Raw genomic sequence first — 16,555 nt, 5'->3', positions numbered from 1 at the left:
TTTTAATATGCCCTTCAAGCTCTAAAAGTTCAGATAGGAACCTAAAATCTTATCTAAGCTCTTTGTGACCAATTATATGTTGGGATCCATACATTTTTTAGATTTGTGAAAGGTATTGTGTTGAAATACTGTGCATCATTGAGTCCCTGCTGCAGGGTCTGGGGTAGAATTTTATAATTCAGCTGTGATGTTCTGCAGCAATAGTTTTCAGTGGGAAAAGTAATGATACAAAAAATCAGTTCAGATCAGGTGATACTGCCAAGTTAGTTTGCTTAAACACATAGAAAGCTTCTAATTTTCAGAGCCCTTTGGATTTTATAACTGTGAACTCGACCAGTACAAGAATTGGAACAAAGAAATCCTCAGTAATGCAAAATACTGTATTCTATTTTCATTCATAGCACAAGAGTCATAGAATCGACGTGTAGTGTGAAAGGAACATGCATGGGAAGTGCTTATTATATTCTCTGACAAGTTTTAAAAAGTCTAAAGACTCATTAAAAATCATAATAGTTGTATTACTGAACTTCATACATGGTTTTGGTCTCAGAGACATAAATAATCACTGGACATAAAGATGGTGCAGGCCTCATCAGATTAATCTAAGAAAGGTTCATCTAGGACTTTAGGACTCAGCACATTGCAGAGTGCTGCCTAGCAATGTTCAAGTATTGCAAAACTAAAATAAAAGTCTCACCTCCATGGATCTAATCATGACTGTCAAGTCTGATGAAGGGACAGGCAGAGAGAGTGGCAGCAACCAGCGAGGAATCAAATCTCATGAACTTGCATTTCATCTCTCAAATTGCTGGAGACATTTGAATAAAGGGGTAATGTTAAGAACTCTAAGACTGACTTTACAATACATTCCAATATGATAAGAAAAAGCACCAATAATAATGACAAAGCAAGTTATTTCCTGTCTCCCCAGAGAAGAATCAATTGAATATAGAGCCTAGCAATCCCAGACTCTCACCACTGGTAACACAACAGATTCAATGTTTTGAGGGACGATGGCAAGTATCTCTGCCCCGGTGCTATATCCACATAATTCTAATTTGCTCTTTTTAAAAGTCAATACAGGCATAAAAATTAGGTTCTTGAAGCCTTACACGCTTCATATTTACATTTATATGCAAAGTTTGTGAACTTTATACTTAACCTTCAGTTAGGTCCTTGAATAAGGGAGGCATTATAGAAGGTCTCTTTCAGAACATAAAAAAGCAGAACAAAATGCATAGACACATCCCCGTTCACTCCATACTATGTTCAGTACAGTCACGCAGTCAAAAAAAAAAAAAAAGTCACAGTAAAGCCAGCACATAAACTAGAAAGAGGGCAACTATTATTAAAAGTGATGCCAATTCCAGGCTAATTTTCTAAACTTTGACCTGGATAAAAATGTGGAACAGATTTCTGAGGAGAGTTAGCCACCTCTGCCAAACTCCAGAGAATGGCCATGTGCTTGTGGACAGAGCATTCAGTTGTGGTACTGGGGATAGAGCCCAGGACTTCCTGCATGTTAGACAAATACCCTACCACTGAACTACATGCCCAGCCCTTTTTGTTATTTATTTTGAAATACAGTCTCATTAAATTGCCCAGGCTGGCCTTGAATTTTCAATTCTCCTGCTCAGCCTCCCAAGTATCTTGGATTATGAATGTGTACCACCAAACTTGGCTGCAGATGGGCCACATACTGTATGTTGAGGATGGGGTCATGGAGCAGGAACGGTCCAGCAGAGGAAGTACAAAGGTGTCTGCAGAGTGAGGGATGCTTTTCTAAATCCCCAAATCCAAACAGTTCTGCGGTTAAATGCATACCACAAATGGCACTTGGGAGGTTCAAAGGGCAGATAATGTCAGCAGGTTTGTGGAGTCTTCAGTGTAAAGATATGTTCTTGACATACAGAGGATAGGGCTCTCTCATAGATAGACTTTGGCTAATTACATTACAAAATTAATGGGCTGTATCCATGTATTGTGTGATTCCTTAGCTCTGTTGATCAAAGCAGTGGTCATAAAGTAAGATCGATGACCCTTGCGTGGAAAAGTCATAGATCACAGATGATCTGCAGACTACTCAGGCTGCAAAGACAGGACACTTCTGTGGGTGTAGCCTGCTCAGAAGCAGACGAGTAGGAACTGCCTTTATTTTGATTGAACTGATATTGGCATCAGTCTTGTGTAAACCCTCTACATTTCTGCTGCTTATGCCAATATGGAGTACAAAAAAATGGAGGATATTTTTAGATGCATACTGCTGAAAGGGGATCCATCTACCAGCACAGGAAATGAGAAAACCTTAGCAAGAAGAGCACGCCCCGCCCCCTGCAACTGCTTCCTCTCCCCTCCTGTTATATTTTTCTGCTTTCTCAACTTTTTTCACTCCCTAAACATGTGCAGCACAGAATCACTCCCTAAACATGTAGACAACAGTGGAGTGAATTGAGATGAGCTGCCCTTGCTCAAGTGGTCAATGGTGGAAAACAAGTATAGCAGGAAATCTGGGAGAGCTTTACCACGTGTCTGAGAGTCTCACCTGACAACACGGCAGTCTCATGGGAACATGTTAATTTTGATTTCATATGGCCAGTTACTAATGCACTGGCCAGGGGCCACCAAATGGCTCCTTAGTTGCACTTAACTGCTTGGAAAATATCTGTCATTGTTTACCAAGGAAACAGGAGGACAAGGAAGGAGAAATGGATCATGTCATCACTTCTGGCAAATGCAGTCAAAGAAACAGTCAGAGAATATTGAGGTGATCTTTAAGTGAGTTGTTTTGTCTTTATGCAAATAGGGCAAGAATGTCATTTACTCAGTGGATGGGAGAGTGATGAGACAGGCGTGGTAGTTTCAAGGATGCTTTTTCAAAACTTTGTCCTTCACGTATCTTTCCATTGCTCTTTACTTCTAAGAAAAGATGACTCAAGCTGTGCGCCTACATGAAGAGTAAAACTAGCAGTGGGAAATGTACAGGACAAGAGTAGGAGTCATTTCTTTTTTTCTTTTTTTTTTTTATATCTTAAGCTATCTGGTCTGGTTAGGTCAATGGTCTTGAACTAACTAAATGATGCATCTTTTGCTTTCTTTAGGGGTTTTGGATGAGGGCGTGGAGTTAGCATGCATATTTCATTTGAATTTCTCACAAAATTTTAGCAGACTCTAGTTGTCTGAACAGACATCTTCAGTCCTAGTTGTCTGAAGGACTTTTTCCTGCTTCTTATGCTGAGAAGTGGGAAACACCTGTGATATTCTTGTATATAAATGCTGATGTGTAGGGACCATATCTACTTCCAGAACACTATGTTTAAGAGGATTTTGGATCATTTTTGTAAAGTTATACATGCTTAGAATTGGAGGGCAAGTCTCCGTTTGGTTTAATATATGTTATGTCATTGGAACAAAATATAATATCCTAGCAGCTTAGAGAGTTGTTGTAGCTTAGCAAGGTGATACCCATGAAGATAATTTTTGAATCATTATATTTTAGGCTCTAGGAATAATGGAAATATCAGAAGGGTAATTTGGAAAAGCAGGATGGAATAGCACAAAGGGAAAATATGTATTCCAGGACTCTTTAGATGAGAAAAATCACAATAATTCATTTTCTCCAAGACAACACACAGAGAAAGACAGAGACAGACAGAGAAAGATGAGTGGGCTGGTGGAGGTCTGAATAGAAATACATTCATTGATACTAAGACAGCATATGTTTTAAATAGAAAGAGTAATAACATCTTTTAACGTGTGGGATAAAATGCCAACCATTGTGTCTTACACTGTTTCTAGTCACTGAGATCAGTCACTGAGTTATGGAATTTAATTCATGTTTCACCTGAGTCTCAGAGATGTAATTTGTCCAAGACGACATGACAAGTATGAAGCAGAATTTGGGTTTAAATTAGGTTTATCTGACTCCAGAGTACTCCTTATTTCAACTATATCATGTGTCATAATTTTTTTGTTCCTTATCAATGGAAAATAATTCTCAATTAGTATTTTGTGTTTTCTTTAATAGCTGAGGATTTATGTCCAGCCAGAGCAAAATCACACAGCTGAATATGCTGCAAACATAACCAAAATTGTGTTTGATTACTTTGAAGAATACTTTGCTATGAATTATTCTCTTCCTAAGTTAGGTAAGAATATTTTTTTAATTTCTTATTTTTTAACATTGTCTTTCTCTTTACCTAAGTTAATTTATTCCACCCATTCTATCATCATTAATTAGTGGTCATGCCCATAATTTTATATTAATGCTTACTACATAGCAAAATATCTATTCTGGATTTCTCAACAAATAGTGCAAATATTCTTCCTTTCTGATAAATGTTTAGGTGTCATTTCCAAAAGTGCACACACAGAGGTGAAAGTACATGCACAAAGCTGCAAGCCTATTCATGGTAGAGCCAGAAGCAGCACTTAGATCAATGGATTTAAAAATCAGTACCAAACCCAATCACTTACCTGCCTTCCTAACACCAGTGCATTGAAAACCATGTGGGTAAATGATGTGGTAAGAATCCCATGTGCTCCGAATGTTCCCATTGTTGAGTAAAACCAATTCTAGATTCTTCAGTAGTTACTCCTCTCAAAAATGTAGGTTTTTCCACCATATGGAAGGAGGCATGTTTTCTTTTATCGATAACAGAAGTACTTTATTCATAAACTTGAAGTGCATCAGCAGAACTTTTAAATGTAAGCCCCCTAGAGATATTTGTAGGGGTGAAATGAAGGCAGTGAGGGAACCAACCAACCAACAATTGGCTCCCCTGGGCTGCCTTTGCCCTTTGTTTAATAAGTTATCAATGCAAAGTAACTGTGATACCTGGGTCTCCCAAGGAAGACTGTTGTGGCTCTGAACAAGCTTGTAGATGCTCCCTTTTCTCTTCAGTGGAAGCAGTGCCAGTTTTTGCGGGGTTTTTTGTTTTGTTTTTGCTTAACAGCTATCAGAGGAAGTAGAAAGAACAGCAGCTTTTTGTCAGCATCATAAAAATAATTAATAAAATATCAAGCTTCTGAATTCAAGGGTCTTTTTCCCTTTATCTCACTCATAACCCCCCAAATAAACTGGGTAGTGGACCTCTGTTTCTTTCTCCCCTATCCTGTATTCATCCCTCTCCCCCACTCTGTCTTCTTACTCTGCTATGTGCATTTTCAGTACTTTCAGAATTAGCTCTAGCATGGGCTCCTTAGAAGTGTACTGGTGTTAATTAATTATAATGCCAATATTCATCAGACAAATGAAAGTACAAAAATTCCTTTTGTTCAAGGGTTAGGTGAACATCATGTTCTGCATTATAAGAATATAATTATAAGAATTATAATTATAATTCAACATTATAAGAATACTGGCCCTTAGGGGAGGGACTTCTCCACCTTTTAAGGAAGATTCTTAAAACAAAATACCCAACCCTTAAAATGAAGATAACATGGAAAAGAAGCTACTACTGTACTTTTGACCTCTACTTAAAAGATATATCATTTTTATTATTTTATAAAAAGCTTGAAAAATATTTTACCCAGAAGAAAGGGCCTTTCTTACATGTTGGATGAAAAATTCAACTTATTTTCATTTCTGTGCCCTGTGTAAATTATGCAAGAAACTACATTCTGATTAGAGTTCATTAATGGAGGAAGCTGTGTTTTGTAGTAATCAACTGAGCATTTTCTATTTTGGGATTGATTATAGAACTGCTCCACACTGCCTCCTCCTTTGGAATATTATGTCTAAGATTATGGGTCACAGAGATGATAAAGGATAGAAACTCTTCACAGAATCTAACAGTTTAGACCTGGAAGAGAATTGAGAACGAATATACTCAGTTCCATTTTTCTTCAGCTTCTTCAATACATCTAAAAAATGGTGAGCTATTAGATTGGAGGAGAATCAAGCTGACCTCAAATTGCAGAGTTAGTGAGGAAAATGGAGTTTTACATTCTCTGATATTCTGTGTCCTCAGTTAGACTTCTATTTCTGTGCACTTAGAAGCTCTGCATTCCTTAGTCTTCATTTAAACACTTCATCCTTCTCCCCACAGCTTACCCCAAAACAGATGCTTCCCATTACCTAAGTGAAAATCATGGGAGGGAAAAGCTCCTAGCAATGAAGTACTGTGCAAAAAGGAACACAAGACACAAAATAATAGAGGCCTTGAAAAAATCATCCACGAGGAGCCTTCTTTTTTAAAAAAGACCACATTGATGTCTAAAACCAGCAGGAAAAGCTCCATGGAAATTTTGAGTGTATTAAGACGGAAATGTTTGCACAGATGATTATGACTTTTCACTCTAAGAAATTATTTTTAGTCTTAAAAAAAATTCAAGGAACTTAATTTGGTAAAAAAAAAAATACTATGATCAAATGGAAAGAATGTCATTCTCAGCTGGACTTTTCTTTTTCCATAGATCAAATTGCTATTCCAGATTTTGGCACTGGTGCCATGGAGAACTGGGGCCTTGTCACTTACAGGGAAACGAACCTGCTCTACGACCCTGAGGAATCGGCTTCATCCAATCAGCAGCGGGTGGCCATGGTGGTTGCCCATGAACTTGTGCATCAGGTATAGGGTCTTGACATCCAACTGCTTGCTTGTAAAACTTGCTTAAGGCCAGAGGAGTAAATTTATTTATGATTTAGCAAGCAAAAATAACCAACTCAGAAAACCCTGAGTGAAAACCGTTCTTCATGTTAACAAACACTGAATCATAAGTTTAAATCCATTGTTTTGCCATTAGTCAATCCATAGGCAGCCTTTGTATATGTTTACTACTCCCAGTAGAACCTAAATAAAGGCAATAAACCAAGAAGCATTTAATATCATTCAAAAATCAGGATAAATAAAGCAAGCAATAAGTTTTGAGTTCAATGCCTACCACTTCTGTGACATAGTGACATAATTTACATGGAGAAATGTTTTGAAGTTCTCAAGAACCTCTAGCATAAGAATAAGAAAGTAACTATCTCTCTGTTGCTTTTGACTGCAGTGGTTTGGAAATATTGTGACCATGGACTGGTGGGATGACTTGTGGCTGAATGAAGGATTTGCTTCTTTCTTTGAGTTCCTGGGAGTAAACTATGCAGAAAAAGACTGGCAAATGGTGAGCCTTAAGTGCACATGCTCCAGATCTCTGTTTCCTTTGTGCAAAGCAGACTGAGAGTTTTGAACTCTGATGATTCCCTTGAGTCACGGACCCAGGGCAGTGGTGAGTCGGGAAGTCCACTGTGGGAACAGGGAGGAGCCAGCCTTGCTTAGAACCTCTGCTCAGTCCTTAGAGAGCAACTGGCCACCACAATCTGTGGATATCTAAGACAGTGTCACTCAAATCACAGGTCAAGACAAGACCAAGACATCTAGCAAAGAAAATACCAACCCTGTGATCAAGAAAATAGCTGCCATGCTAACTCTTTGAAAAATATCTGTCTCGTTTTTTGTAAACCACTTACCCTAGACAGGTTGTTTGAACTAATGTAGAGAAGAAATAAAAGTATAAACTTAGTGTGCAAGCTCAAGTCCTGAGCACATTTCTTAGATGCAGAAATAAGTCAATTCTGTGTGTCCCTAAGGGACCAGGAACAAAAACTTTTCTGCACCCTACAGATTTTTTTTAGAAAATCTATGTATGTGTTGTATTTATATTTATATCATGTGAGTATGCTTATCAGATTATATATATGAATGTGTGTGTGTGCGCGTACACACATACATGGACACAAATGTATGGATAATTACTCGAGGTTGTGTAGTATGTAGAATACTGCCCTCTACTGGAGAAAAGTAGAAAATTAAGTGCCTGAAGCCTTTGCGTTCCTCTAATCTACTTTAAAAGTAAAAGAATAATTTGCAACAATTGCTTCTTTAAAAGTGTACGATACACCAGGATTTTCCAAGTATGGACTGTTGACACTTGGAGAAAGAATTCTTTGTGATATGAACTGTTCTGGGAATTGTGGTATATTTAGCAGTATCCCTGGCCTTTGTCTACTAGATGCCAGTGACCTTCAGGGTTCAGTTGGTAGCAAACAAAAGTGCCCCACATCCTTCCATATTGGCCCTCAGGGGACAAAATCTCCCTCGCTGAGAACCCTCGCTGAGAACCACTCATCTACATGAAAATTGATGATTGCATATTTATTGGAAATAAACCACATAAATGAAGAATTATTCTACCTTTTCATTTCCTTCTTAAAGTAACCCAATACCCTTCTTAAATCAAACCGCTGCAATAAATTATGACATTTTAAGCATCATTTTAAACATCATCTAATATTAAGATTTCAGGGTTTCCAAAACACTGACTGAACTCCAGAAGAAATTGTAAGGCAGGTCTTGAGCTTTCAATGAAATTTAATCACGTGGTGTAACCACACTCACTATTCATTCAGTCAATGCTAAAGGGGACCCAAACATGGCTAGAATATATTTTTAGCTTTTAAGTTCTCAGTTTAAGGTATTAGGAATGAAGAAATAAGATAAATAAAGATATTTGATAAGACACCTTGAGGATTACTACAATAATGGAACTTCCTTTCCTCAGTGAAAAATCTAAGGGCCAAGGATGTAATAAAACCTGACAATTATTAAATAGACAGTTGATGTCAAAGCCAAGAGTACACTCAAATTTTCTGATGCCAACAAGAAAATTCTTTCTTTCTGCTTACTTAAACCTCTCAGGTATACAAAAAGTCAAAATCCAGATCCAAATTATCTTGATTGGCACTTATCCCTTAATGACAGAACCTTGTTTATTATAAATGGAAATCACAGAATTAGAAAATGTAGACTAATATAGCATGCTTCTCTTTTAGAAGTATTTTTAATTAGCTTGGATCAATAAAGCTTTTGATTTTTTAAATTAGTAGTGGCTTAACCGATAAGAATCTTATGGCTTAAGAATTCAAATAGCAGCAGCTAATGTGTTAGATTTCCACTCTGTGCCAGGTGCTCTGCCAAGTGCTTCATATGAATCCTATTTTTAAACCTGTGTAGAAATCCAAAGTGTAGGTGTTTTTGTGACCCCCATCTTAATGAAGGAGGGAGCTTGCTTAAAATTCCAGGAGAATGGAAGGATTGAGCTTTGAGCACAGGAGATCTGACTCTCCTGCTAGACCTCTCAGCCACTCTATTTTGCTGGGAAAACCTAGGACTTAAATGACAGCTGATTGTTGAAACTAAAGATAAACTACTGTTTTCTTTGTTAATTAATCCATATTCCAATACTAAGTTGACACGAAGTAAAAACTGAACTTCAGCACTGGCAAACTGACATGTTACCTCACTTATTTCCCAGAATGAATCTGGGAACTGATGTCATAGCACAGATATGGAAATGGGTTCTGAAAGTCACACAAAAGTGGCTGAAGCAGAAGCCCTAAATGCTTGCATTTTCTTGGCCTGTCATATAGAAGAAGTCAAGGAAATTACACATTGAAGAGAATGAAACCAATATAGAGCGGTATTGTGGTTGAGATCTAGACTGTTCCCCAGCGTTGCATTTGTTTGGAAGATGATGGGATCATGGGGGTGCTGGACTCATCTGTGCATTCATCCGTGGATGAGTTCACAGCTAAAAGTGCTGTTGAGATGCAGCCTGGTTGGAGGTGGGTGCCTGGGAGTGTGGCCTGAAAAGGTTTTGTCCCTTGTGCCTCTCTTCCCTCTCTGCTTCCTGGGTACCATGGCATAAGCAGCTGTCCTCTTTAGGCCTTTCCAGCCGGTATTTCTGTCTTAGAGCCAGATGACCATGGACCGAACCCCCTGGAAACTGTGAGCCCAGTCAACCTCTTCCCTTAAAGCTGAGGGTGTTGAGTATTATGTCCCAGTGACAGGAAAGAGACTAATACCAGCAATTAGCACAAAATATAATTAGTTTGAAGGCATACTATTTTTTAAAAATAATTTGAGTGCTTTTAATTTATTTCCCCCATTCTTGTCATAGGTGGTATTATAAAACATGAATGAGTATAAAGGAAGTGCTATATGTCTTTGGCTCATTCTGTCATTTCAGCTTGACCAGGTGTTACTTGAAGATGTATTACCTGTACAAGAAGATGATTCTTTAATGTCTTCTCATCCTATTGTTTTTTCTGTGTCAACCCCTGCTGAAATCACATCTGTTTTTGATGGAATATCCTACAGCAAGGTGGGGAACATGTGGCATTGTCCTGAACATCTTTCTATTTATTGACTTTTCTTCCAGTAGATGCTTAAATATGGTAAGAATGGTTAGACTGTGCTAGATTAGTTCTGGAAAATAGTATAGAGCTTATTCCCACTGATAGATATTTAATAGCTTGTGCTTTTCAGAAGAACTGATTAATATCGGTCATTGCCATATGATTTTGAACCCAATCTTTTCAAATCTCTCTTTTTACCTTTTCTTATAGCTGCTTTCATTTTGATAAGTCAACATGTAGGATTTAAGTATCAAATTAAAATTTTTCCTTAATGATAATAAATCTTACTTTCTGCTATAGGGTCAGTAAGGAATGTTGTATATGAGGGCACCTTTTGTAGCAGAATCCTTTAGTTCTCCTAGTGAACATTTAAATCCTACTCTACTGGAAGGAAACATTTTTATAATTTTTACATAAGGTTTAAGGACAGCTCTGCTAGCATATTCTAAATGTGGCATTTTTATTTATTAAAATTCTAGGAAATGCTGCTGAAAATCTATAACCTAAAGTTTTATGTGACCCATTCTCTTCCATAACATCTCCTCCAGACATATTCCATACCTGTATCAAAATAATTTAAAGTTTTATTTTGATAATTTTCTACCCATTTCTTATAGATTACCCACTACATTAAGTGATTCCAAAGCTGCTCTAAAGCAATCTTTTTGTCATTTGGAGTGATGCCTAAAAATACTATTATTAATTTATAATTATTTGAATGGATACTTAATAAAACTGGCTTGAATGAAAAAACTACATATTAGTACTTCAAATTTCTGGTGTCATATTTTTGGGACCTCCTTACTGTTTCCATAGCATCTTTCCAGGGTTGTTCTACTCATTTTTTCACATTCTTAATGTTCCTTTTTGTCTTTGCATTAAAATGAAAATGTCCAGTCTACTTCTAGCCAATTGTAATAACTCACATAGAGGAAGCTAGAACCGGTTTCCCCCAAGTTCTAGATATCCCAGGGGCTTAAGATATTAGATCATAAGTAAATAAGTAAATAAATGTTTTAAAGCCCTTAGCCTTCTTAGTAGGTAGAAAAACAATTTAAAATGTTGGATAAATTATAAAATACTAAGTGGAGAAGGATTTTTTTTTTCTGGTAAATTACTTGGAAATTGACTTAAAAACTTGCAAATAGTACATTTTGGTATTGAGTTTATAATGCACAAAAGGAAAGTAGAAAGCAGAGGTGTGCATCAGACTCTTTGATGAAAGAAAACCAAATGAGAAGCTATGTTTGAAGAGTTTTTAATGCCTATATTACATAAATATTCATATTAAACAGATAATTCTTCAACTCTCTACTTGATTCTGCTAAATATAGTTATTTTTCCAGTTGCAATATATATATTAATAAATTATTGTAATTTTACTCTGAAACAACGTTTTTAATCAAAAAACGTGGTTTATAACTGTTCCTTTCTTTAACATTGCTCCATCTGCTGGTTCATTTGAGGAAGTGCAATCGTTATTGGAGTAAGTGGCCTTGAAGCCACTGAAACGACAATTTTAGCCACTTTCCTTTACCTTTTAGTTATTTCAGAAGCATAGATTTATGAAGGGTGTGCCACGTCATACTTTCATCCTAAAATTATAAAACTGTAACCATACAGTTTTCAAGAAATACTTTCACAAATATGATCAAGAAATAAAGTTCACAACAGAGATAACTGATAACTTGTTCCTTTACATAACTTTAATCAGCTTGATTTGTGATTTTTTTCTCCACCCTAGGGAGCTTCCATTCTGAGAATGCTGGAAGACTGGATGACGCCAGAGACATTCCAAAGAGGATGTCAGGTCTGATTTATTACTTTTAGTGATATTAAATGTAAACTACACTGACAGGTGGCTGATGAATGCGAAGGTACAGGATTATTAAGCTCAGTTCCCTCTTTACCTTCCCTTTTTAGGGACAAATAGCACAGCAAAAGATAAAAAGCAATATCACACCCAGAAGTCTCGTGGGAAAGTTTAAACAGATCTGTTATTTTTGTTCCCTTTCACACATGTATTCACTTGGAACAAAATGCCATATAGTGGCTTGGACAACAGAATTTTATTTTCTCACAGTTCAGAACACAGAAGAGCCCAAGACTGAGATGGCAGCCAATTTAGTCTGTGCTCAGGGTTCTCTTCCTGGCCCCCTCCTGGTCACACCAGCCACCTTCCTCCTGGGCCCTCGTGTGGCAGTGGGAGGGGCACTCTGGTGTCTTTCGTAAGAACACCAATCTTATCATTCGGGCCTCCCCATTGCCAACTCATCTCGACTGACACAAAGCCCCATTAAGAACACAATTCACCCATCTCAACATGATGTAAAATTTAAATATGTCCAAATGGCTATTCTGTTACAATAAGTATGCAACTTTATCCTTCTTGATGGGCTGGAAAATGACTTGATTCTTTTTTCAAGGGAATCAGTGAATAAAGAGAGCCCATTTCTTTTTGGAAAGAGAAATGAAAGCAAGTTTTCTAAAGGTTTTCCCACATCCCACTTCAGCATATTCCTCCAGTGGGTATTTTGGGCTCATTTTTATTTCTCTAGAAGATCTAAGCCAACAGTCTCAGAGCTGCTGCTTTATAATTTGTGTCACTCCAGTCGTCACAGTGTGAACATCCCTGTCTGTAGGTTGGCCCTGTAGAAGGCTGGTAGGATTGGATCCTAGTCCGAATCCTTGCTTCCTGTCTTTGTTCTCCCTGCCTGATAACCCAGATATTTAGGTGCAGCAGTGCTGGGTGTATCCACCCCACAAAGAGAAAACAGGCTGGGGAGCAGCACCCCATTGACTTTCACACAGAGCACAGTACTTCTTTGGCACGTGACTCCCTGGGACAGAGCCAACAGCCCCATTACGGCTGTGTCTCAGTGACATTTAGCTCTTCCTATGATACTCTCAAAAGAATTGCTTTCATTTGGACCAATGCTAAAATTTTTGGTGACTACTAAAGTAACAACTAAGACTGAGATTTCAGAACAATATATGGAGTGTGCCAGTATTTTAGTCTTGTTTACCAACAAGGTATTCTATGCAGAGATGAGGCACAAAAGGAGAAGCTCTGTGCTTCTGCTTATGTGCACATAAGTATATTTGTAACTTTCCCATCAGCTTCAAACTCCCAGATCCTCACACTTTGTCTGATTGTAAGTACCTTCACTGAGAAACTCCGTGTATCCTTTCTATCCTCCAGTGCCTACCAGAATGTGTTACACACAGTAGATGGTCCAGATGACATTTGTTGAATGAAAGCCTGAATAGTCCATAATAGTGAGAACATAGTTATTAAAGAAAGAAGGTTCATTTTCAAAAATTAAAATTCCATTTGCATAGTTTTTCAGTCTACATCAAATTGTCATTGGTAAATAAAATAACATATCTTTGGTATCTTCAGAACTGACCTCAAATTAAATGATCTTTCATATTAACTCTTTTAGGGAAGCACCAGAAGAGTCCTTAAAAGTGAACAGGTAGGGCTAGGGACTTAGCTACAGATTAAGTGCTTGCTTGGCTTGAACAAGGCCCTGGGTTCCATTCCCAGCCCTGCAAACAAAAAGAGTGAGTAGGTGGTCTAAGAATTCAGTGATGCACCCACATTTCCTTTACTGTGCCATCTACATTATAATTAACTTTAAAATTCTTTTCTAAGGCTAATTATGTCTCAAGTTAAAACAGTCTTGCTCCACCCTGTGAATGCAGGCAGTACTAGAAACTGAATTAGGATGAACTGAGAGTAATTTCTTCTACTAGTACAGTGCTATAGAGTGATTTACAAAAAACTCCACCAAAACACTCTTTTTTTCATCTTCAAATATCAATTAGTACCTGAAAACAGCATGTGGTCCGTATAAGCCACCTTCCTTAAGCTCTCAGGCAGCTTGGATATTCCTTCACAGCGTTGGAGCCCGCACACGGTGTCTCCTTGAGCTGAGGTGATCACACTGGTTCTGCCCCTGAGTCAAGTCGCATTGCCCCGGCGGACTCTAACTTCCGGGCAATGCATTGCTCCGTGAGTTAACCTGGGGGTGCTGAACCTGGGCCCGGCCAATTGTCTTCTCTCTTTCATCTTCATCGCCTTCCCCCAAATCCAACAGCAGACAACAAAGTAGGTACAGGGTGGGAGAAAGAATCGCAAAACCATCTACTGCAAAACCCTGTTGGTAATAGGTACAGTTTGTTAATGGGGCATAGTAACAAATGTGGTTATCAAACAGAAACTAAAAATCACATCTGCCCTTTCTTTTTCTTTGGGTGCCCACAATATAGCTGCTAAGACAGGAAGGGCTGAGCTGGAAAATGTCCTCTCTCTTCCTGGGATACACGGATCCTGGCCTTTCAGGTTCTGCAGTTCCTGCTGATGAGGGATTGTGACCTCGGCTTTCATGTCATTTTGACCGGAATGATGGCATTGTGATTATTCACAGTGAGGAAGGAAATTTCTTAAATGTTGAATATTCAGAAGCACTAATTAGACAAATAAAATCAGAGCCTTTTGCTATAGTGTTTATATAAATTTCCATTGGACCTGTAGTCAGGAGAAGCAGTAAAATGCATTTTGTAAAATTTAGTAAATTGCAATTTAAAATACAACCGCGATGGAAACCATACTCACTGGCAGGGTTCGGGACTCTCTGCATAGTAATCTCCAGCCAATCTCTTTACCTCTGTGCCCACCAGGCAGAGCCACTCCCTTCACTTCAAAAATGTGGGATTTGTAGTAGAGAATATTAATGCCCATCTGATTCCTGAGATCACAAACTTTGTGAATATGCAAATAAATATTCCAAATTAATTTTAAAAGATACTATTCAATATAAATTGTTATTAACACATACATATGGTTACAGCGATTAGGAGACTAAGCATCCAATTGTTTAGTTAAAATACACTGGTTCTCCAAGCACTCTGGGAGCAATACCTAGCAGTGATAGATATTCGCTGCTTCTCCTTTCCTCTGCCTGCCCTCTAGTGGTAACATTGAGAAGTGCACTCACCTCTAGAATAAACATGGAGGCAGCGCGCCAAACCCTCCTCTAGGGTTCTCAAGAGTTATGCGAATTTTGTCTTCTCTCTGTGCGTGAAAGAAGAAGAATTGTAAAAGTAATGTGACTTGGGTACAGCACCTACTGAAAGTGATGCCATGTTAGATTGCAAATGGTATGTGTAAAGTTAACAACTAAGAACATTTAAGAAGGGTTTGGGGGTGTGGTTCAGCTGTAGAACACTCACGTAGTGCACATGAGAGCCTTGGGCTCCAGCTCCAGCCCTACAAGCCTAAAAAAGAAGATTCTATTTCTATATTTCTATCTAAGACGTCTGCCTTTTAATCAGGATTCATACTTCTAAGACAGCAGGAACGTAGGAAATTTCCTGAAGAATCCCCAGCAGTGCCTGGTTGTGGGATTAAAAGACTAGAGGTTTTCTCCGGGAACATGTTAAACTATATGAGAAAACTCATCCACAGGAGGTTTTGTGAACAGAATTGACCAAAGAGGAAGTTTTCTATTTAAAGATATTTTAAGATATTTTTAAAATACTGGAACAGTGAAGAACTTATTTTGTAGAGCACATAATTTTCTCTCCCATCATTATTATCAATATTGTTGTTCCAGAGCTTGCATGTTTATTTTCTTAGAGCACAGATCAGTAAAGTACTGTGTATAAGCCAAACCTGGCCCACCCTCCATTTTTTTTTAAGGTTCATGACCTAGAAAAGGGATCTGTATTTTAAAATCATTGAAAATTCAAAAGATTATGTTATAACATATGGAGATTATATACAATTCAAATATCAGTGTGCATAAATAACATTTTATTGGAAGACAGCAATGCTGTCTGATTTACATTTGGTCTGTAACTGGTTTTGTGCCACAGGGGCAGAATTCAGCTGCCGTGAGTTTGAGAAAAGCCAACACTGACTTCTGAAATACTTACTATGTTTCACATACAGATTTACTTGCAAAAATTCCACTTCAAGAATGCAAAAACTTCAGATTTTTGGGAAGCATTGGAAGAGGTAAGAAAGAGTGTCTCCCCAAAGATTTCTTTGATTTACAAACCGCATCTTTATGACCATTCTTTTGTTTCCCTTTACTTACAAATGAACTAGTCTCTGTATTTTTTTCTATCATCAGGCCAGTAATCTACCCATAAGAACAGTGATGGACACCTGGACATCCCAGATGGGTTACCCTGTGCTGGCTGTCAGTAACAAAACAACCATCACACAGAAACGCTTTCTGCTGGACTGGAGAGCAGATCCGTCCCAGCCACCTTCAGATCTCGGGTAAGGCTCTCCGGTGCATTTTGAAAGAGAAGTGGAAATGTGGCAGAAGCGCTGGTCATGTGCTTATAACCTGCTCTCAA

The 16,555-nt window shown here is 38.0% G+C and overlaps 1 protein-coding gene across 1 annotated transcript in view; it reads left to right on the top strand.

The window, feature by feature from the left end:
• The window catches only part of Enpep (glutamyl aminopeptidase (aminopeptidase A)), a 79,194-nt gene that overhangs the window by 21,003 nt on the left and 41,636 nt on the right, over positions 1-16,555 (top strand). Inside the window, exons 4-10 of the mRNA XM_005397109.2 lie at positions 4,025-4,145; positions 6,415-6,569; positions 6,994-7,107; positions 10,012-10,146; positions 11,925-11,990; positions 16,140-16,205; positions 16,324-16,475. Of these exons, the coding sequence (XP_005397166.1) occupies positions 4,025-4,145; positions 6,415-6,569; positions 6,994-7,107; positions 10,012-10,146; positions 11,925-11,990; positions 16,140-16,205; positions 16,324-16,475 (809 nt within the window). The remainder of the gene's footprint in view (positions 1-4,024; positions 4,146-6,414; positions 6,570-6,993; positions 7,108-10,011; positions 10,147-11,924; positions 11,991-16,139; positions 16,206-16,323; positions 16,476-16,555) is intronic.

Source organism: Chinchilla lanigera, unplaced genomic scaffold (assembly GCF_000276665.1).
Source record: "Chinchilla lanigera isolate Chin_1 unplaced genomic scaffold, ChiLan1.0 scaffold00056, whole genome shotgun sequence".
NCBI classification, from domain to species: Eukaryota; Metazoa; Chordata; class Mammalia; order Rodentia; family Chinchillidae; genus Chinchilla; species Chinchilla lanigera.
The sequence above is the reverse complement of the archived record's forward strand: the minus strand, read 5'-3'. Positions and strand labels throughout refer to the sequence as shown.